The 22,321-nt window shown below is 41.1% G+C and overlaps 1 protein-coding gene across 1 annotated transcript in view; it reads right to left on the minus strand.

The window, feature by feature from the left end:
* LOC103564665 (zinc finger protein 709-like) overlaps positions 1 to 18,749 on the minus strand; it is a 31,312-nt gene extending 12,563 nt beyond the window's left edge. Inside the window, exon 1 of the mRNA XM_008540552.2 lies at positions 18,577 to 18,749. Coding sequence (XP_008538774.2) covers positions 18,577 to 18,579 — 3 coding nt within the window. The 5' untranslated portion in view covers positions 18,580 to 18,749. The remainder of the gene's footprint in view (positions 1 to 18,576) is intronic.
* Positions 18,750 to 22,321: the final 3,572 nt, after the last annotated feature.

The raw sequence follows: 22,321 nt of genomic DNA on the forward strand, positions 1-22,321 counted from the left end.
TGATGAGTGGTGCCACGTCCGCACCCAGGATCCGAACCCTGGGCTGCCACAGCGGAGCACGCGAACTTAACCATTCCGCCACAGAGCCGGCCCTTCTATCGATATCTTTTATCACATAATTGGATTTTGAGATGTTAACCCAACTTTTCATCCCTGGGATAAATCCCACTTGGTCATGGTGTATAATTCTTTTATATATTGCTGGATTGGGTTTGCTGGTATTTGTTGCACTGGCCTCACAAAATGGGTGTGAAGTATTCTCTCCATTCTAATTTTTAGAAGATTGTGTGAAGAATCAGTATTAAATAATTTTTAAATGTTTTGGAGAAATTCTGTGTTGAAGCCATCCCAGGCTAGACTTACTTTATGGGTGGTTGTTTGTTTACTAATTCAACCCCTTCACTTCTTATACTAGTATTCAGATATTCCACTAATTCTTGATTTAGGTTCAGCAGTTTGTGTCTTTTGAGGAATTTGTCCAGTTCATCTGAGATATCTGATTTGTTGCCATACCATTGTTCACTGAATTCTTTTATAATAATTTTTATTTTGGTGATGTCATAGTAATATCCCGTTTTCTTTCTAATTGTATGAATTTGAATCTTCCCCATTTTTCTGTAGATCAGTGCAGGCAAAGATTTGTCAAATTTGTCAAATTTGCTTTCACTGATTTTCTCTGTATTTTCTATTCCACATTTCATCAATTTCTGCTCTACTTTATATTATTTCCTTTTCTCCTTGTCTTGGGTTTGGTACCTTATCTTTTTAAGTCTGTTAAGGGGAAAGTTTATGTTACTCATTTGAGATCTCTCTTCCTGGTTAGTACAGGCCTTAATGGCTATAAATTTCTTTCTTTCTAAGATGCAGGCCATAAGCTTTGACCCTTCAGGTGTGATATAATCTTCCTCATTATCTCTACTGATAGTTTTTGTTTTAAAGTCCATTTTCCTAGAAATTTGTATCATCTCTTCAGCTATCTTGTTGGTGCTGTTTACAGATGTAACTTTCCAGAGCTTTTACTCTCAATCTGTTGGTATCTTTGAATTTAAAGTGTGTTTCCTGTACACAGCATATGTTTAGATCATGGTTTTATTTACTTTCTGCTCTGAGGTGACAACCTCTTCCTCCTGTATGGATAATGTAATCCATTCACATTTAGTATTACTAACATAGCTGCAATTACACCTGCCATTTCACTTTTTGTTTTCTACAATTCTCACGTTATTTTCAGTTCTCTTGTCCTCTTTTATGGCTTTATATTGCATTAATTGAATACGTTCTAATGTAGCACTTTAATTCTTAAATGACTTCGTCACCATATTTTAAAGTTTTTTTTAGGGGTTGCTCTACTATTTAATATATATGTTAATATATAAGAATAAACTTTGAATTTATACTACCTTAATTCCAGTGACAATGGAATTTTTATTCATATACAGGTCTATTCCCTTTTGCCAGTTTTGTGCTATTATTATGCAGGTTATATCTATTAATGATATGACAAATAGTATATTGTTACACTTATTTCTTTACCATCTGCAGTCACTTCATTAGCCCAATACAGCTTTGCTCCCACCCAGGACCTTTGTGCTTTTAATGAGAAACAAATTACAATGTTATATTTCTATGGAATAAGCACAAGAGCATATTAAGTATGTAGTATTTTATACACTTCCTTTGATATCAGCTAAGAGAAGAAAGGAGAAAACAGGTATTTATTCTATCTTACATATTTACATAATTACTTACACTTATGTTTTTGTTTATTTATGTTGATATCAATTACCATCCTGGGTCACTCGCTTTCAACCTGAAGAACTCTTTCAGTAACCTTGTAAGGCAGGTGGCTATTAATACATCTTCTCAGTTTTTGTTAATCTAGGAAAGCCTTTATTCCATCTTTATATTTTACAAGGTAGTTTTGGTGAACATAGGATTCTTGGTTCACAGGTTTTTTCTTTGTGCACTTTGAATATGTCATCCCTCCGTCTTCTAACTTTCCTTTTCTCTGCTGAGACATCACTTGTTAATTTACGAGGGTTACCTGTAAGAGTAATTTTTTCAATTGCTGTTTCTTTCCCAGTGTATGGTTCCTACTTTCTTGCATCTTTGCATGTCCCATACTTATGACCAGACATTTCTGATAATACATTGTAGCAACTCTGAGTACTGAGCCCCTTCCTACTGAGACTTTTTATTGTTATTAGCTTATTCATTTGTTCAATAACTGGACGGATTACTTTAGTTGAGTCTGTGTCCTCCACAAAGAGTGAAACTTCTGATATAGCTCCTAGAATCAGATGTGGCTTTGGGTACATAAACTGTCATGAGATATTAATAATGACAGGGCTGTCTTCCTCTTTCACGGACACAACCCATGGTTAAACTAGATTAATTGTGGGCTGCTTGTTCTACTTTTTTCAACAATGACCTGGGGGGGCATAACCTGCTCTACCAAATACTCCAGTGAAATTCTGGCTCCTTCGTAGAAATACTTGCTGATGTCACTGTTAGATATTTGTTCTGACCCTTGGAAGCCTCCTCCCAGCTGTCTAATTCCCTGGTTCTTTCCACAAAACTAGTCAGCCTATGGTCTAAGCTGTATCTTCATTAAATACACATATCTACTAATTGCCTTTCACCTCATTCTCCACTTTCCTGAGAGTGTCCTCTGACCTGACTTTTCATGATGTTTTGCTGGCCAAGTTAATTCCTTTGGGAAGGAATTAAGAGCTCTGTGTTTTATGGCTCAATTCTCCCCATCGTGTTCAGGCAAAATCTCTGTGCCAGGACTCTGGAGCTGTGGTGGGGACATCAGGAAGCCTCTCTCTGGTGACAATCCCATTCTAGGGGCTGAGTGATCAGTGCAGTGGAGAGACAGCAGCCAGAGTCCTCTTGATTGTCTCACATTACAGCCACCTCATGAGCCGGGGAAAGAGTGGTCAGTGCCCAGCATTCTCAGCACAGTATGAGCATAGCAGAGCCTCTGCACCATGAGGAGGGGCTGGGGCAAGAAGGGTGTCCCCACATTTCCTATGAATCAATGAGGGACTGAAATTCAGCAACAGGTAGCTGCGGGCAGGATGGGTAATGTTGAAGTCCTGCTCCTCCTGGGAAATAGCCCCCCTTCTGGAAGCTTAGGGAGGGAGAACCTTGTCTTCTGGTTTGGGGGGGCGGGCAGCACTATGGAGAGGAGGGCTCACCTGCTGAGCTGAGAGCAGGGAAGGGGCGGATATGGTTCAAATCCCACACACTCTCCCCTTTCTCACAGAAATTCTATTGATTATCTTGAATAGATGTTCCTCATTTTCTGGTTGTCTTTAGGACAATTTCCAGAGGCTTTAAATGAGTTTTAAAATAATTTCTACCACTTTCACTGGGGAGTGGGTCAGTGGAGCTCCTCATATTATTATACCACCCTAGTGCATTTATATACTGCCCATATCAGCAAACCCTCTCCAGATTGATATACAATGGCACTACAGGCCGTAATATCACTTGTCATAGTACAGAGAAACAGAATGGAGAAAATTAATTTTCATGCTTTGTAAAAATTTATTGCATACTTCAAAAACTATTCTTGACAACAACAAAAAAACCTACAACCTATTTAAAAAATGGGCAAAAGATCTGAACAGAGATTTCTCCAAAGAAGATATATGGATGGCCAACAGGCACATGAAACGATGCTCAACATCATTAGCTATCAAGGAAATGCAAATCAAAATTACAATGAGATGTCACCTCACTCCGGTCAGAATGGCTATAATTAACAAGACAGGAAACAACAAGTGTTGGAGAGGGTGTGGAGAGAAGGGAACGCTTGTTCACTGCTGGTGGGAGTGCAAACTGGTGCAGCCACTATGGAAAGGAGTATGGAGTTTCCTCAGAAAATTAAGAATAGATCTACCGTATGATCCAGCTATTCCACTGCTGGGTATTTATCCAAAGAACTTGAAAACACAAAGGCATAAAGATACACGCACCCCCATGTCCATCGCAGCATTATTCACAATAACCAAGGCTGGAAGCTACCTAGGTGCCCATCAAGGGATGAATGGATAAAGAAGATGTATATATACACAATGGAATACTACTCAGCCATAAGAAATTATGAAATCCAGCCATTTGTGACAACATGGATGGACCTTGAGGGTATTATGCTATAAGTGAAATAAGTCAGAGGGAGAAAGTCAAATACCATATAACCTCACTCATAAGTAGAAGATAAAAACAATGATAAACAAACACACAGCAACAGAGATTGGATTGATAGTTACCAGAGGGGAAGTGGGGAGGGAGGAGGGTAAAAGGGGTGATTAGGCACATGTGTGGTGATGGATTATAATTAGTCTTTGGGTGGTGAATATGATGTAATCTACAGAGAATTCAAAATATATTATGATGTACATCTGAAAGTTATATAATGTTATAATCCAATGTTACTGCTATAAAAATTTTAAAAAAAGAAATAAAAAAAAGAACTTTTCTTGAAGATTAACACATAGAGATGTGGCTTCCCAATAAAAACATATTAGTCATTTGATTATAAATTATTGTTCAAAAAGAAAACCACAGGTCCAAAATGGATTCGCTCTTCTAAGCCCAGGTTCTGAAACCAGGCCTTAACACCTAACCTACCTGCAGCTTCAACCTTCCCCAGGAACACAGTCTAACCCGTCAGTCCAGGATTTTCTGGTCAGCACCAATGAGGCAATCTGCCACATGGGCCTCTCCATCCCCCAAAGGAAAATGAGGTCACCCACCTAATAAGACCCTTGTGCCCCCCCATGGAGGTAACTTGCCTGAAATAATCCCTTTTACTGTTTATAACTTTCTTGTTCTGCCTTTAAAAACTTTCCCTTTCTGCAGCCATTTGGAGCTCCTCTCTACTTGCTAGATGGGATGCTGCCCAATTGAGGAATTGCTCAATAAAGCCAATTAGATCTAGAAAATTTACTCGGTGGAATTTTTGTTATTCAACACTATTAAAAATAACATGGTTCATACACATTTGCTTATCATAAAATGTTTATTGTGAAAATCAAGTTTCAAACACTCAGCCTGAGATTTCAAAGTGTGCCTAAAGGCTGCTCCTAGCATGGCTTCTAGCCTTGGCATCTAGACTCCCCATGCCCATGTAGATAACACTGTAATTCACTTCTTATAAGTCTTCTCAGCATCTATGTAAAAAGAAGGAATTTGAAGTATATCTTTTTCTTCCTTTTGATATGCAAAGATCACGTGATTATACTGCGAAATAAGCTTGGCTTTCTTGTCATGTAAAAATGAATTCTGCATCTATTTTCATATCAACAAAGTAGTGTGCCATCAGCACATGTGATGGAGAACACTGGAGAGCTGCTGCTACTGTCCCTAACCAGGCCATCCCTCACCAAAGATGGGACCCAAAGCAGGATAAGCCAAACTCTAGGCCATCATGCTAGAGGATGCCCTGGCCAACAGTGCACATCTTCTTCACATTTTTAGAGACTTGTAGGTCATTGCCAATGGTTTGACTGCCTGGCAACAAGAACAATATCAACTCCTTATCCAAGGGCACCTTTTTGGAAGAAAGCACTTGGAGATAATCTTCCTCATAATTACTCAAATACATAAGAAGATCACACGCAAAAAAACAGGAACAAGTTTGGATTTCCATTGTTGTTTAATGAAACAGAAGCTGTCACATTTCACCCTATCTTCCATAACATCTCCTGGAAATGTAAACATACGGAAATGATCCCTGAAAACAGTAAAAACAGCCTTTGGGGGCTTTGTGCCTCATTCAGACAAAAACCTCCCAGCTATTCTTATTATAAAAAGGCATAGAAAACTTCCAGCTTGAGGATGACAAATTCACCTCCTTTGCCACCACAGGGGATGGATATTACTCAAAATGATACTGTGTGTCTGTCTATAGCTCACCTCAGTTATTGTTTAGATCAATACCCTCTAAACATTCATAGCTCTTTTTAGTGTGTTACCCAGGAAATCACACTGAACTTGCACAGATATCATTCTACTCATAGGAAAACCCATGATGGGCTACAACTGTGCAGATGGCCAAAACCCTTCCCCACACTGGGAGAAACTCGAAGGTTTCATGGGGTACACTCACTCTGATGAGCAGCAAAATGATACGCTCAATCAAAATGCAATTTCAGGAGAGTGGGCGGAGCAAAATGGCAGGGTGAGCTGACCCGGGATTCTCTCCCCTCCAAAATACAACAAAAGATTGGAAGAACTGAATTTGAGAGGATAAACATAATGCCAGCTCGTTAGAGACCTACAATACCAAGAAGGCGGAGATCATAAACCTAGCTTTACACCTTCGGAGGCGCTGGAACGGTAGGAGAGAACATCGCTCCCTCCCCTAGAGTCTGCGATCACTGCCGCGTGGGTCGGGAAGGAGCGGGGGAGGGGCCGCGCAACCGGGGGATCATGCAGGACTCCTGCCGCTGATTCAGTGGAGACCCGCTGACGGGGGGAAAGCTTCCGTCCGCGGGGACCCTATAAATCAAGGGCCTTGGGAGACCAGAGAACAGAACTGATCTGAACCCAGACCGGTGCGTGTAACAGCCCCTCCCCCCCAGCAAAGCCAGTGGGCGCAGCCATCTTGCCCCAAGGCAGAGAGCTAACACGCTCTTGACCCCCATCTAGTGGCGACAGGCTGTAACTGCAACTGAATTCTACCACCATGAGAAAAAACCGCTCCTCTACCATCCAGCAATTTATAAAAGCCCCAGACCAGAAGGAAAACAATAAAAACACAGAATTAAGTCCTGAGGACTTGGAATTAGGTAAACTAAGTGATAATGAATTCAGAGCAGCTATAATCAAAAAACTCAATGAGGTAGAGAGAAAGATAGAGAAACAAGCCGAGTTCTGGAGTTACTTCACAAAAGAGATTGAAATCATAAAGAAGAATCAAACAGAATTACTTGAGATGAAAAACACAATGGACCAGATAAAACAGAATATGGATTCCCTGAATGCCCGTGTAGACAACACAGAGGAGCAAATCAGCATAATCGAGGACAGACAGGCTGAATGGCGCCAGACAGAGGAAGAAAGAGAACTAAGAATTAAAAAAATGAGGAAAATCTCCGAGAGATAATGGATTCAATGAGGAGTAAGAACATAAGGATCCTAGGAATTCCTGAGAATATGGAAAAGGAAAATGGAGCAGAAAGTGTGCTTAACGAAATTATTGAAGAGAACTTCCCAAATCTAGGGATCAACGGAGAAATGTGTGTAGAGGAGGGTTTTAGATCTCCTAGATTTGTCGATGTAAAAAGACCCACCACAAGGCACATAATAGTAAAGTTGGCAAATAGGAATGATAAGGAGAGAATACACAGGGAAGTAAGGAAAAAAAAGAGAATAACCTATAAAGGAGCCCCTATCAGACTGTCAGCGGATTTTTCTACAGAAACCCTACAAGCTAGGAGAGAATGGAGTGATATATTCAAAGCTTTAAAGGATAAAAACCTTCAGCCAAGAATACTCTATCCAGCAAGAATTTCCTTCAGATATGAGGGAGAAATTAAATCTTTTCCAGACAAACAAAAGTTAAGGGAATTTGTAACTAAAAGCCCTCCATTACAAGAAATCCTCAAGAAGGCTCTCATACTTGAAAAAAGAAAAAAGGGAGAAAGGGGACAAAATCCACAGACTAGGGAGACCGATGGATAGAACCAGAACAGGATAGCAAATATTCAACTATAGCATTAGGGTAAAAATAAGGAAACTACCAAAACAAGGACGATCTTAGCACTCTAACTACAAATTAATAAGAGGAGTTGGAATAAAAAATGAAAATAATTATTTAGGAGGGGAAGAGCAAAGGGTCTAAATCAGTACTGGTCGAGTAAGTAAGAGACCACCAGAGAATAGACTATATTATACACGAGATTCTAAATACAAACTTCAAGGTAGACACTAAAATAAAGTACAGAACAGAGTCACAAATCATAAATAAGGAAAAATCTAAGAAACCCAGCATAAGAAATTGCAGTATTAAATGGGTAGTCTAAAGCACACAGGAAAAGAAACACAGGAAAACAAGATAATGCGCGACAGATTGACAGCATTAAGTCCACATGCATCAATAATCACTCTCAATGTGAATGGATTGAACTCTCCAATAAAAAGACACAGAGTGGCAAAATGGATTCAAGAACAAGATCCAACAATTTGTTGCCTCCAGGAAACACACCTCAGCCCCAAGGACAAACACAGACTCAGGGTGAAGGGGTGGAGGACAATACTTCAAGCAAATAGCAAGGAAAAAAAGGCAGGTGTTGCAATTCTCATATCAGACCAAGTGGATTTCAAAATAAGACAGGTAAAGAGAGACACAGAGGGACAATATATAATGATCAAAGGGACACTTCATCAAGAAGAAATAACGCTTATGAATATCTATGCACCCAACACAGGAGCACCAAGATTCATAAAGCAACTATTAACAGACCTAAAGGAAGATGTTAAAAACAACACGATAATAGTAGGGGACCTCAACACCCCACTCACATCAATGGACAGATCATCCAGACAGAAAATCAACAAGGAAATAGTGGAACTGAATGAAAAACTAAAACAATTGGACTTAATAGACATATATAGATCACTCCACCCTGAAGGAGCTGAATACACATTCTTCTCAAGTGCACATGGAACATTCTCTAGGATAGACCAAGGCAAGCCTCTACAAATTTAAAAAAATTGAAATAATAACAAGCATCTTCTCAGATCATAGTGCTATAAGGCTAGAAATTAATTACAAGAAAAAAGCTGAGAAAGGCACAAAGATGTGGAGACTAAACAACACACTACTGAACAAGCAATGGATCCTTGAAGAAATTAAAGAAGAAATCAAAAAATACCTGGAAACAAATGAAAACGATAGCATGCCATACCAACTCATATGGGATACAGCAAAAGCTGTATTAAGAGGAAAATTCATTGCAATACAGGCACATCTTAACAAACAAGAAAAATCCCAAATAAGCAACCTTAAAGCACACCTAACTGAACTAGAGAAAAAAGAACAAATGAAGCCCAAACTCAGCAGAAGGAGAGAAATAATAAAAATCAGAGGAGAAATAAATACTATTGAAACAAAAAAGGCAGTAGAAAGGATTAATGAGACAAAAAGCTGGTTTTCTGAGAAGATAAATAAAATTGACAAACCACTAGCCAGACTTACAAAGAAAAAAAGGGAGAAAGCTCAAATAAACAAAATCAGAAATGAGCGAGGAGAAATAACAACAGACTCTGCAGAAATACAACAGATTATAAGAGAATACTACAAAAAACTATATGCCAACACAATGGATAACCTAGAGGAAATGGATAAATTCTTGGACTCCTACAATCTCCCAAAGCTCACTCAAGAAGAGGCAGACAATTTGAACAGACCAATCACAAGGAAAGAGATTGAAACAGCAATCAAAAACATCCCAAAGAATAAAACCCCAGGACCAGATGGCTTTCCTAGGGAATTCTACCAAACTTTCAGAGAGGATTTAATACCTATCCTTTTCAAGCTATTCCAAAAAATTAGGCAAGATGGAACACTTCCTAACACATTCTATGAGGCCAACATCACGCTGATCCCAAAACCTGACAAGGACACCACGAAAAAAGAGAACTACAGGCCAATATCACTGATGAACATAGATGCAAAAATTCTAAACAAAATTTTGGCAACCAGAATTCAGCAATTCATCAAAAGAATCATACATCAGGATCAGGTGGGATTCATACCAGGGACACAGGGATGCTTCAACATCCGCAAATCAATCAACGTGATACACCACATCAACAAACTGAGGAATAAAAACCACATGATCATCTCAATAGATGCAGAGAAGGCATTTGACAAGATCCAACAGCCATTTATGATAAAAACTCTGAACAAAATGGGCATAGAAGGAAACTACCTCAACATAATAAAGGCCATATACGACAAACCCATAGCCAACATCATACTCAATGGGCAAAAACTGAACCCCATCCCCCTGAAAACAGGAACGAGACAAGGATGCCCTCTATCACCACTCTTATTTAACATAGTACTGGAGGTCCTGGCCAGAGCAATCAGGCAAGAAAAAGGAATAAAAGGAATCCAAATAGGGAGGGAAGAAGTGAAACTCTCGCTGTTTGCAGACGACATGATCTTATATACAGAAAACCCCAAAGAATCCATTGGAAAACTCTTAGAAGTAATCAACAACTACAGCAAAGTTGCAGGGTATAAAATCAATTTGCATAAATCAGTAGCATTTCTATACTCCAGTAATGAACCAACAGAAAAAGAACTCAAGAATACAATACCATTCACAATCACAACAAAAAGAATAAAATACCTTGGGGTCAATTTAACTAAGGAAGTGAAGGACCTATATAATGAAAATTACAAGGCCTTTCTGAGAGAATTGGATGACGACATAAGGAGATGGAAAGACATTCCATGTACATGGATTGGAAGAATAAACATAGTTAAAATGTCCATTCTACCTAAAGCAATCTACAGATTCAACGCCATCCCAATCAGAATCCCAATGACATTCTTTACAGAATTAGAACAAAGAATCCTAAAATTCATATGGGGCAACAAAAGACCCCGAATTTCTAAAGCAATCCTGAGAAAAAAGAACAAAACGGGAGGCATCACAATCCCTGACTTCAAAACATACTACAAAGCTACAGTAATCAAAACAGCATGGTACTGGTACAAAAACAGGTGCACAGATCAATGGAACAGAATTGAAAGCCCAGAAATAAAACCACACATCTATGGGCAGCTTATCTTTGACAAAGGAGCTGAGGGCATACGATGGAGAAAAGAAAGTCTTTTCAACAAATGGTGCTGGGAAAACTGGAAAGCCACAAGTAAAAGAATGAAAATTGACCATTCTTTTTCACCATTCACCAAAATAAACTCAAAATGGATTAAAGACCTAAAGGTGAGACCTGAAACCCTAAGGCTTCTGGAAGAAAACGTAGGCAGTACACTCTTTGACATCAGTATTAAAAGGATCTTTTCGGACACCATGCCTTCTCAGAGAAGGGAAACAATAGAAAGAATAAACAAATGGGACTTCATCAGATTAAAGAGCTTCTTCAAGGCAAAGGAAAACAGGATTGAAACAAAAAAACAACTCACTAACTGGGAAAAAATATTTGCAAGTCATATATCTGACAAAGTCTTAATATCCTTAATATATAAAGAACTCTCGCAACTCAACCACAAAACATCAAAGAACCCAATCAAAAAATGGGCTGGAGACATGAACAGACATTTCTCCAAAGAAGATATACTGATGGCCAATAGGCACATGAAAAGATGCTCATCATCACTGATCATCAGGGAAATGCAAATCAAAACTACATTAAGATATTACCTTACACCCGTTAGAATGACAAAAATATCTAAAACTAATAGCAACAAATGTTGGAGAGGTTGCGGAGAAAAAGGAACCCTCCTACACTGCTCTTGGGAATGCAAACTGGTGCAGCCACTATGGAAAACAGTATGGAGATTCCTCAAAAAACTAAAAATAGAGGGCTGGCCCCGTGGCCGAGTGGTTAAGTTCGCACGCTCTGCTGCAGGCGGCCCAGTGTTTCGTTAGTTCGAATCCTGGGCGCGGACATGGCACTACTCATCGGACCACGCTGAGGCAGCGTCCCACATGCCACAACTAGAAGAACCCACAACGAAGAATACACAACTATGTACCGGGGGGCTTTGGGGAGAAAAAGGAAAAAATAAAATCTTTAAAAAAAAAAAAAAAAAACTAAAAATAGAACTACCATACGATCCAGCCATCCCACTACTGGGTATTTATCCAAAGAGCCTGAAGTCAGCAATCCCAAAAGTCCTGTGCACCCCAATGTTTATTGCAGCACTGTTTACAATAGCCAAGACGTGGAAGCAACCTAAGTGCCCATCAACAGACGAATGGATAAAGAAGATGTGGTACATATATACAATGGAATACTACTCAGCTGCAAAACAGAACAAAATCATTCCATTTGCAATAACATGGATGGACCTTGAGAGAATTATGTTAAGTGAAATAAGCCAGCAAGAGAAAGATAATCTGTGTATGACTCCACTCATATGAGGAATTTAAAACTATGGACCAAGAACAGTTTAGTGGATACCAGGGGAAAGGTGGGGTGGGGGGTGGGCACAAAAGATGAAGTGGTGCACCTACAACATGACTGACAAACATTAATGCACAATTGAAATTTCACAAGATTGTAACCTATCATTAACTCAATAAAAAAAAAAAAAAAAAAGAAGCACTGGGAATAATCAACTCTCCACTACTAGGTTTTCTATACATTTTTCAACCCTTCAAGGCTCTGAGTAATTTACAATGTACCATATTAACTACTTTATTTGTGGGGTAAGGTCCCTGGGGTCTCAATTTACCAAGCCAATGTCTAAGTGGCAAAGACTTCATTTAATTTTAATTCTTAACCACTGGTTCAGAGCTTCCCAGCTCACTGTGGGATATTTTAGGACAACGAGTGTTATGACCACGGAGGATTTAAGCCAGATTACAGTTTTGATGGATAAAGATGAAAGATTTGTCCAATTTGTCCCCTATATTATATTCATTAACACCCCTACAATCATCAGGGGCATCTTCCTTAAATTTAGTGGGACCCCAGGTATAACTGTAATTTGACTTGATTAAGTGCTTGAATGTTTGCAAATTAGTGCACTACATTAGATAGCAAAATTAATTCAGAACCTGTTTTACGGGTCCAAAAGCCAGGCAGTGTAACTTTATCTGTTTTGTTATGTAAATTATTCAGTATATTTTGGATTTACAATTGGGGGAAACTGTGGGCCTTTGTTTCAGTATTTTATCTATTGTTTCCTTCCTCCTGATTTTTCCTGTTTTGTTTTCTTCACTGTGGGATACACTTCAGGGGAGGGAGTGCCTCTTTATCCTGGTATTTATAAATTTTTTTCCACTGAAGAGTCTCAACACAGTGCTATCAGGGTTAGGAGCCTTCACCTTGAGAACTGGTTGCTTTATAGGGTTTAACCCTGGGCTCAAGTCAGGTTTGAACTACTACCTTGTGCCACAGGGGTGCCATGGGTGTTGTCCCCTATAACCTTGAAGGTCAGGATCTTTGTCACAGTAGATGCAGGGGCAGCAGCAGCAGGAGATGTCCTGGCAATCCCTCTGCTTCTAGGAGTCTGGACTCAGCCCAGCACTTACCGTCTGCCTTTCCCCACTCCACTTTTCTTATCTGATGACTGCTCTTTTAGGAGCAATCATCTGTGGACCCATCTCTTGCAAAGGGTATAGTCCCTGTCTATCCCCTCATCCCTGGACCACGTCAGGCCAACATAGCCTCTGTCCCAGCTTCACTCTAACACACAGAGAAATCCTACCAATGACACTGACCCCGGAATCACTTAAGGTGGCCCCAATCCCATAGTCCTGCTCCTAAATGCCTATATTCTTGAAATTGCCAACCTGGTCAGATGAGCCTAGAACTGAGGTTGGTGGGTCAACAACGCAACACAGGGCAGGCAGCCCAGATCACAGTCCAGCTCCCCAGCAAGCAGCAGCCCACAGTGCATTCCACCACGAGGCAGAAGAGCAGGGGAGCAAGTCAGAGCAAGAGAAGACAGACCCACGGGTGGGGTCATGTCTAGACATGCTGCTCAGGGCACCAGCTGTTATGGTCCCCGCAGAGGGGTGGTTCCCTTGTTGAGACTGATGCCAGGGTGGCACATGCACGCACACACATAAATACATACACACAAGGTAGGAAAAGGCTTAGGACTCACATAATACACGTCTTAGGGAACAGCAGGGCCGGCCTCTCAAGCAGCTCTGAAAGGACTCGGAAAGCAAGGAAGGGAGCCTGGCCTGGGGCTTCACTGGGGCTGGGAGTGGGGCCGGGGCAAGAGCTCTGCACACAGGCAGGGGCTGGGGTGGTGGGAATGTCCTGCCTGCTCTAGAGGAGAGAGCACCCAGGCTTCTCCTCAGCTTGTCCAGGTGGGGGCACAAGGGGAAGAGGGTGGGTGAGGCTTAAGCTGTGAGCAGTCACCCAAAAATGTGGAGTCTGACTGCTCACTACAAGGACAAACATGGATAAGAAAAGTATGCATTCTCAATTCATTTATACAAAGAAACAGTAACTAACAAGAGGCTCAAAACTGTGTATGTGGGGGAGTCTGGAGTAACAGTGCTGGCAGCAACCAGGATCTGTCAGTAGTGAGTCTTTTTAAGTTAGACTCTGCCCTCTTACAGATTTATTTCAAATAGAGCAATTTATGTAAACTATATTTTACTATTTAACAGTCTTTAATTTTAACTTTTGTACATAGGAAACCATTCTAAGATTTAATTCCTTTAAACACTATCAGTTAGAAACGTGTAAAACATTGAAAATGAAAATTTTCAAATCTCTTTCTAACTACAAGGACATGTGGCATCCTAGTTTGTCCTTCCCCTATGTCTCACACTCGGGTGTTCTCAGGAATAAGCAGCATATTATAATGCAATAGGGGTTTGAGTTTAGCCCCTTAAATGTATTGCATTTTGAAAGATTTACATAAGCTTTCAGAAGTTTCCCTCATATCAATTAAAATAGGAATTCAATTGTTTTAGCCTTCTGAATTTCTATGTCTTCTAGGAATACGCACATAGAAAATCTTATCTAAAAATGAAATATGCACCTGAGAACCTCAATACATTCATCTCACATCTCAAGACGCTGTTGCCTAAAAGGAACAAAAATACTGTTTGTTTCCAGAATTTTCTTGCTTGCCTCACATCCTCTCTGTCAACTTACAATTCAGGGCCCAAGTGCTAAGGTAAACTAGAGCCAAAGGGCTGCACTAGTCCATCGATAAAGGAATCCAAAGGAAAGAAACACAAATATTGGAGTCAGCACAGATAAGCAGCCTGCTTCCCACTGGACAGAAGGAAAGCCACAGTCAGAAGGTCCCATGTTCCTGACTCTCCTGGTGGAGACAGAACCCTGGAGGGGGTCAGTTCCTGGTGAAAGAGGGGAGGGCACCTGAGCAGCCACAGGAAGGAGCTCTGGGAGCCCCACACACCTTCCTCTCCCCAGGGAACAGTGCACATGCTCCCTCTCTCAGGCTCCATTCTCACAAGTGAGGGAACTCTCAGCCGCATTCAGTTTAGGATTCCAACCTAAATGAGGTCCCTAATTAATAGGCCCTAATCCAGGACACAGAACTGTAACTTTCACACTTTCTTAATGTAAACAAATTACTCTCTGAGTGCACCTACACTGTGCTTGCAAAACTCCAATTATGTCTAGAAACAGGCCCAAGGAAACCACATTTACAACCTCAGAAAGGGCGTCACTCCCCACCCCCATGAGCACGTGCACCCCCAGCTTTCCAGGGCTCTGCAGCTCCTCTCAGGATAAAGGCTCCTTCCATGGAGGTGTGAGCAGTAGGACACCTGCAGGGGGAGGCTCCCCAGGAAGAACAGCTGGGCCTTCAAGGCCTTCCCTCTGCCGCCCGAGGGGGCCTTAGCATGGAGACAATGACCTCAGGCTTCCTTCCTTACCAGAGTCTTTTTGGACCACCAGTGATATTTTAAATGACACAAACCCAGTGTTTGAACAATCCAGCTGAAACACTCGAACCAGTCTTTATGTGAAAATGAGGGAAGAAAACTGTATGGCACTTTGCTGGCTCAACAAGAAACCAACAAGAATGTAGTGCATTCTGGGAAAAAAGATGTTAATTAAGTATTATTTCCATGACAAGAAAAATTTAAATTATTAATCCTATTTGAGCACTTCAGATTTGCAAGTCTAAGCCCTGGAAACCCATTTGAACTCACCCAAAATTAAAGAAGATGTCAGAAGTAACCAAAACAGCGTAGTACTGGCACAAAAACAGACACACAGATCAATGGAGCAGAATCGAGAGCCCAGAAATAAACCCACACATTTATGGACAGCTAATATTCAACGAGGGAGCCAAGAGCATACAATGGAGAAAGGAGAGTCTCTTCAATAAATGGTGTTGGGAAAACTGGACAGCCACATGCAAAAGAATGAAGTAGACCATTACTTTACACCATGCACAAAAATAAACTCAAAATAGATTAAAGACTTGAATGTAAGATCTGAAACCATGAAACTTCTAGAAGAAAACATAGGCAGTATGCTCTTTGATATTGGTCTTAGCAGCATATTTTCAAGTACCATGTCTGACTGGACAAGGGAAACAACAGAAAAAGTGAACAAATAGGACTACATCAAACTAAAAAGCTACTGCACAGCAAAGGAAACCATCAACAAAACGAACAGACAACCTAACAATTGGGAGGAGATATTCTGCAAACCATATATCAGATAAGGGGTTAATCTCAAAACTATATAAAGAACTCATACATCTCAACAACAACAAAAAACAACAACCTAATTAAAAAATGGGCAAAAGATCTGAACAGAGATTTCTCCAAAGAAGATATACGGATGGCCAACAGGCATATGAAAAGATGCTCAACATCATTAGCTGTCAGGGAAATGCAAATCAAAACTACAATGAGGTATCACCTCACTCTGGTCAGAAGCTATAATTAACAAGACAGGAAACAACAAGTGTTGGAGAGGATGTGGAGAGAAGGGAACCCTTGTTCACTGCTGGTGGGAGTGCAAACTGGTGCAGCCACTATGGAAAGGAGTATGGAGTTTCCTCAGAAAATTAAGAATAGATCTACCATATGATCCAGCTATCCCACTGTTGGGTATTTATCCAAAGAACTTGAAAACACAAATGCATAAAGATACATGCACCTCTATGTTCATTGCAGCATCATTCACAATAGCCAAGACTTGGAAGCAACCTAGGTGCCCATCAAGGGACGAATGGATAAAGAAGATGTATATATACACAATGGAATACTACTCAGCCATAAGAAATTATGAAATCCAGCCATTTGTGACAACATGGATGGACCCTGAGGGTCTTATGCTAAGTGAAATAAGTCAGAGGGAGAAAGTCAAATACCATATGACCTCACTCATAAGTAGAAGATAAAAACAACCACAAACACACACATAGAACAGAGATTGGATTGGAGGTTACCATAGGGGAAGCGGGGAGAGGAGGAGGGTAAAAGGGGGGATTAGGTTCACAGTGAGGTGATGGACTTTAGTTTTTGGGTGGGGAACATGATGTAATCTACACAGAATTCGAAATATATTAGGATGTACATCTGAAAGCTATATAATGTTATAATCCAATTGTTACTGCAACAACAAAAAGAATGTCAGAATGCTACCATCACACTAGAGGAGGAAAAAAATAAAAGCAAATTTTTAAATCATGCAATGTAAGACTAGAATATTTTATTTTTTCTGAAATTCACCTCTTTCTTCCCTCTTTAGAGATATTTTATATTGTCTTTCAAGCTGTATTGATTAAATAAAGTTTTATTCATTGAAAAACTAAGACTAAATTTAAGTCAATCTATCTTTTCAAGATGACAAATCCAGGAAGTGGTAGGGCTGCCAGGACAGATCACCCAGAAAAGTTTCTCAAGAGGAACCTGCACCAAAGGACTGACAACTGCACGTCTGCACCCAGGACAGCCTGGAGGAGAGGCGGGAGGAGCTCGCACCACGCGCCTCCAGGGGGATGCGCTACTTTCTCTCAAGAAAAACATCTACGAACGAGGAATAAACCCTCTTAAAAGAGCCGCCCACTGACTATGGAAAAATGATAAACAATTAAAATATTGGTTCTGTTTGTAGTTGAAAATGATGCTGTGAATCGGATACAGGAAGTTGGCGTTTGGGAACGTGAGGAGGGATCCGGACATTTCGAGATTTATAATCAGTCCTGGGAAGAGCTGGGGGGACAGGGTCGTGGACTTGAGACCCTGCTCCCCAAACGTTTAGGAAACTCAGGAGGCAGCCCTGACGGCCTAGCGGTTACAAGCTCGGCGCCGCGGTTCGGCTCCCGAGGCGGCAACACAGCGCCCGGCTGTCACCGCTGAGCTGCGGCGGCGGCTCACAGAGGAACGGGGGGAACTGAGGTGCCCCCCCACACCTCCTGCACCGGGGCCGCGGGCAAAAGGAGAAGAAAAAAGAGGAAGATTGGCAACAGATGTTCGCTCAGCGTGAGGCTCCCAGAACAGAATAGAAAACTCGGGAGGAAACGAGTCCCCTCCGAGGAGAAAGGAGGCCCTGGGGACCCACAGACCGCAGCCCCTCCGCGCACGGACCCCGGAGACCGAGGCCCGACTGTCCTGCGGGCCCTCCCGCGGGCCCCGCACCGTCTGGGACACGCGGGGCTGCGGGCGCACAGCGGCCCAGAGACGCTCCGGTCCCAGTCGCCGCGCGCAGGGACCACAGGACGCCCGGGGCCCGGCTGCCGGACCCGTCCCCACGCTGCGGCCGGAGGGGCCTAAGGGCCGAGCGGTGCCACCGCGGACTCGGGGCCGCAGACCCGGGAGGGGACTGCGAGAGGCCGGGCCCGCCCCGCCGCTTCCGACCAGCCCCTCCTCCCGCTTCCTCTCCCCGGGGCTGCACTCTCACCATTTCTAGGGCTCCTGGGTCCCCCGGCGTCTTCCCTACGACTCGGTACAGGTCACAGCGCGACAGAGTCCGTGCAGACCAACGTGGGGCCTTTAAGGACAAGCGACCCAGGTTCGGAAGGACTGTGGAGCGACAGGAAGTCGGGGGTGGTTGCCGAGCATCGGCCCGCCCACCTGCCCTAGAGCCGATCCTGATTGGACAGTTCTAAAGGCCCCTCCCCCTCGCTCCTGAGTGACAGCGGGACGGAGGTTCTGTGTCTGAGCTGACTGGGAACTCGACCTTGTCCTCTCCGGGGACTTTTTCATTGAAATGCAATGTTGCGAGACCACTCGAGGAACTGTGACCCTTCTTTATAAACACAGATACTTAAAAGTCACCTCGCCATATGTAATAATGTCTGGCTCCACTTTGATCTCTGACTGTTGACAGTGTTGAGTCTCCCACCCAGCGCTTCCCCACCCCCACTCATGTCACACTTTGAAGAATCCTATGGCCTCCCAAGCGCTTAGCTCTGCTGGGAAATTGGAACCCGCAGCCCCAACTGGGTGCAAGGACTTGTCAGTCTAACCACAAGGTATTGAGGTGTGGTCATTCAATGCTCAGATGTCTGTTTTACCCTGGAACGAAATTTATTTTATTTTATTTGTTACTGGAATGATTCGCCCTAAGCTAACATCTGTTATCTGTTGCCAATCTTCTTCTTTCTTTCTTTTTTTTTTTTTTTTTTACTGGGGAACAGTCTCCCTGAGCTAACATCTGTTGCCAATCTTCCTCTTTTTTTTTTTTTCTTTTACTGGGAAAGAGTTGCCCTGAGCTAACATCTGTTGCCAATCTTTCTCGTCTTTTCTTTCTCCTCAAAACCCCAGTGTATAGTTGTATATTCTAGTTAAGTCTTTCTAGTTATTCTCTGTGAGCTGCCCTACAACGTGGCAACTGACAGATGAGTGGTGTTCTGCACCTGGGAACTGAATCCTGGCTGCCAAAGCAATGAGAACACCGAATTTTAACCGCTAGGCCATCAGGGTTGGCTTGGGCAATTTATTCTAGATCATTGTTTGAATGTATCCTCAGAGAACTTTGAAATGTAAAGGCTATAATATCCCCAAGGTAGTTCAATTCCTATTTGGACTGATAGAACAAAAAACAAGAAAGGCTATGTGAACGTGGGATGTACCTGGAAAGTATTTGTTTAAGAGATTGGATTGCAAAACTCATTTGCATTGCAAAACTCAATGCATTTATCCACTTAATTTGAACAGTTTTCTTAAGATACAATACACATACTATACAATGGAACCCTTTAATGTCTACAACTCACTGGTTTTCAGTATATTCACAGATCCGTGCAATTATCACCACAGTCAATTTCAGGACATTTACGTCACCTAAAAAGAAACCCCTCTACCCTTAACCTACCACTGCCCTATCTTCCCACCTTGCTCCTCTGAGTGCCAGCCCCAGACAACCACCGATCTATTTTCTGTCTATAAATTTCCACATCTGTTGACTTTCATATGAATGGAATTATATAATATGTGGTCTTTGACACATGTATGATATGTGGTGTTTGACTTCATTCCTGGTAAAATTTTTTCAGGGAATTCCATGTTGTAGCATGTATCAATACTTATTCATTTTTTTAAAAATTGAGATATAATTCACAAGCAACATTATGTTTGTTTTAGGTATACCACAATAAGTCTACTTATCCATCAGTACATAGTTATAAATTTCTTTCTTGTGTTGAGAACTTTTAAGATCTACTCTCTTAGCAAATTTTTAATATACAATTCAGTATTATTAACTATGGTCACCATACTATGCATGACATCCCCTTGACTTATTTATTTTATAATACAAAGTGTGTACCTTTTGACCACCTTCTGTATTTATTCCATACAAGTTACATCTTAGCCATATTTAAGAGTATAGTTCATAGTATGAAGTACACTGACATTGTGAGACCAACCTCCAGAACACTTCATCATGCAAAAGTGCAACTCTACCCAAATTAAACACCAACAGCCCATTGCCCTTGCCCCTCAGCCCCTGACAACCACCATTCTGCTGTCTCTATGAATTTAACTACTCTAGGTACCTCCTGTCAGTGGAATCATCCAGTTCTTGTCCTTTTTTGACTGCCTTGTTTCACATAGCGTAAAGTCCTCGAGGTTCACTCATGTTGTAGCATGTGTCAGAATTTCATTTCTTTTTAAAGCTAAATAATATTCTGCTCTATGTGTGTACCACATTTTGCTGATCCATTCTTCTCCATTGATGAAAACTTTGGTTTCTTCCCCTTTTTGGCTACTGTGAATAACGCTCCTATGATCACAGGTGTACAAATATCTGCCAGAGTCCATGTTTTGAATTCTTTTGGGTATATACTCAGAAATGGAAATGCTGGATGATATGGTAACACTCTGTAACATTCTAAAAACTGACATACTGTTTTCCACAATAGCAGCGTGATTTTACATTCCCACCAGAAGTGCACGGGGGTTCCCATGGGTGTTTTCACTTTCTTGATAGTGTTCTTTGAAGCACAAAAGTGATGAATTTTGATGAAGTTCAAATTATCTACCTTTTTTAGTGTTTTTACTTTTGGTGTCATATCACATAATTCTTTGACAAATCCAAGGTCAATATTTTCCCCTATGTTTTTTTCTAAAAGTATTATTGTTTTAGGTTTAGATCTTTGATCCATTTTGGTAAATTATTGTGGATGGCGTAATTTAAGGGTCCAACTTCATTCTTCTGCATGTTACTATCCAGTTGTCCCAGCATGAAGTTTTGAAAAGAATATTCTTTCCTCATTCTTGGCAACTTTTTTGACAACCAGTTGACCACAGATGAACGGGTTTGTATCTGGATTCTCAGTCAAATCCGTTGATCTGTGTCTGTCCTTGTGTCATTATCACAGTACCTGGATTATCGTGCTGAGTAGTTAGATTTGAAATCAGGAAATTTTAGTCTTATTACTTTGTGTTACTTTTTCAAGATTAGTTTAGTGGTCCCGGTTCACCTGCAGTCCCATATAATTTATCAAAAGCTTGCCAATTTCTATGAAGAAGTCAGCTGAGATTCTGATAGGGATTGTGTTGAAAATCTAGATCATTCTAGGAAGTATTGCCATCTCAACAGTGTTAAATCTAAGGACCCATGGACATGGGCTATTTTCCCTTTTATTTATTTATTTATTTATTTATTTATTTTTATGTTCCCCGTTTTTTCCTTGCCTCTATTTGTTAGGGATTAATAAAGAGCAAGGAAAAAGACAGCATCACTCCAAGGTCTTTGCTCATTTTATTAAAGATTTGCAATGTCCAAACATCCAATCCACTCCCAACATCACCGGATTCCTTTTAATTTCCAAAAATGCAAATCAAATTTTTGACACAAAAAATTTTTTAATGGTTTTTATTACTAGCAGTTAGTTTCAGGGAAAATATGGCAAGAAGAGGGTTTTTCTCCACCTACTCTCAGAATGCTTGCAGCTCTGTAACTGACATCTCTTTGCGTGTCTGTCCGTTTGGTAATGACCATCCAATAGCAATGGTTTGTCATTTGTATATCTTAAATATATAAAAATATATCATCATTTTTCTCTCACTATGCAATTATCATAAATATTCCATTTGTTTGTGCAAATCCCTTTTTTTCATTTTACCTTTTTGACCCCCTTCACCCATTTCTGCCACCTCTGTCTCTGGCAGTCACCACTCTGTTATCTGTATCCATGAGC

Source organism: Equus przewalskii, chromosome 6 (assembly GCF_037783145.1).
Source record: "Equus przewalskii isolate Varuska chromosome 6, EquPr2, whole genome shotgun sequence".
Lineage (NCBI taxonomy): Eukaryota > Metazoa > Chordata > Mammalia > Perissodactyla > Equidae > Equus > Equus przewalskii.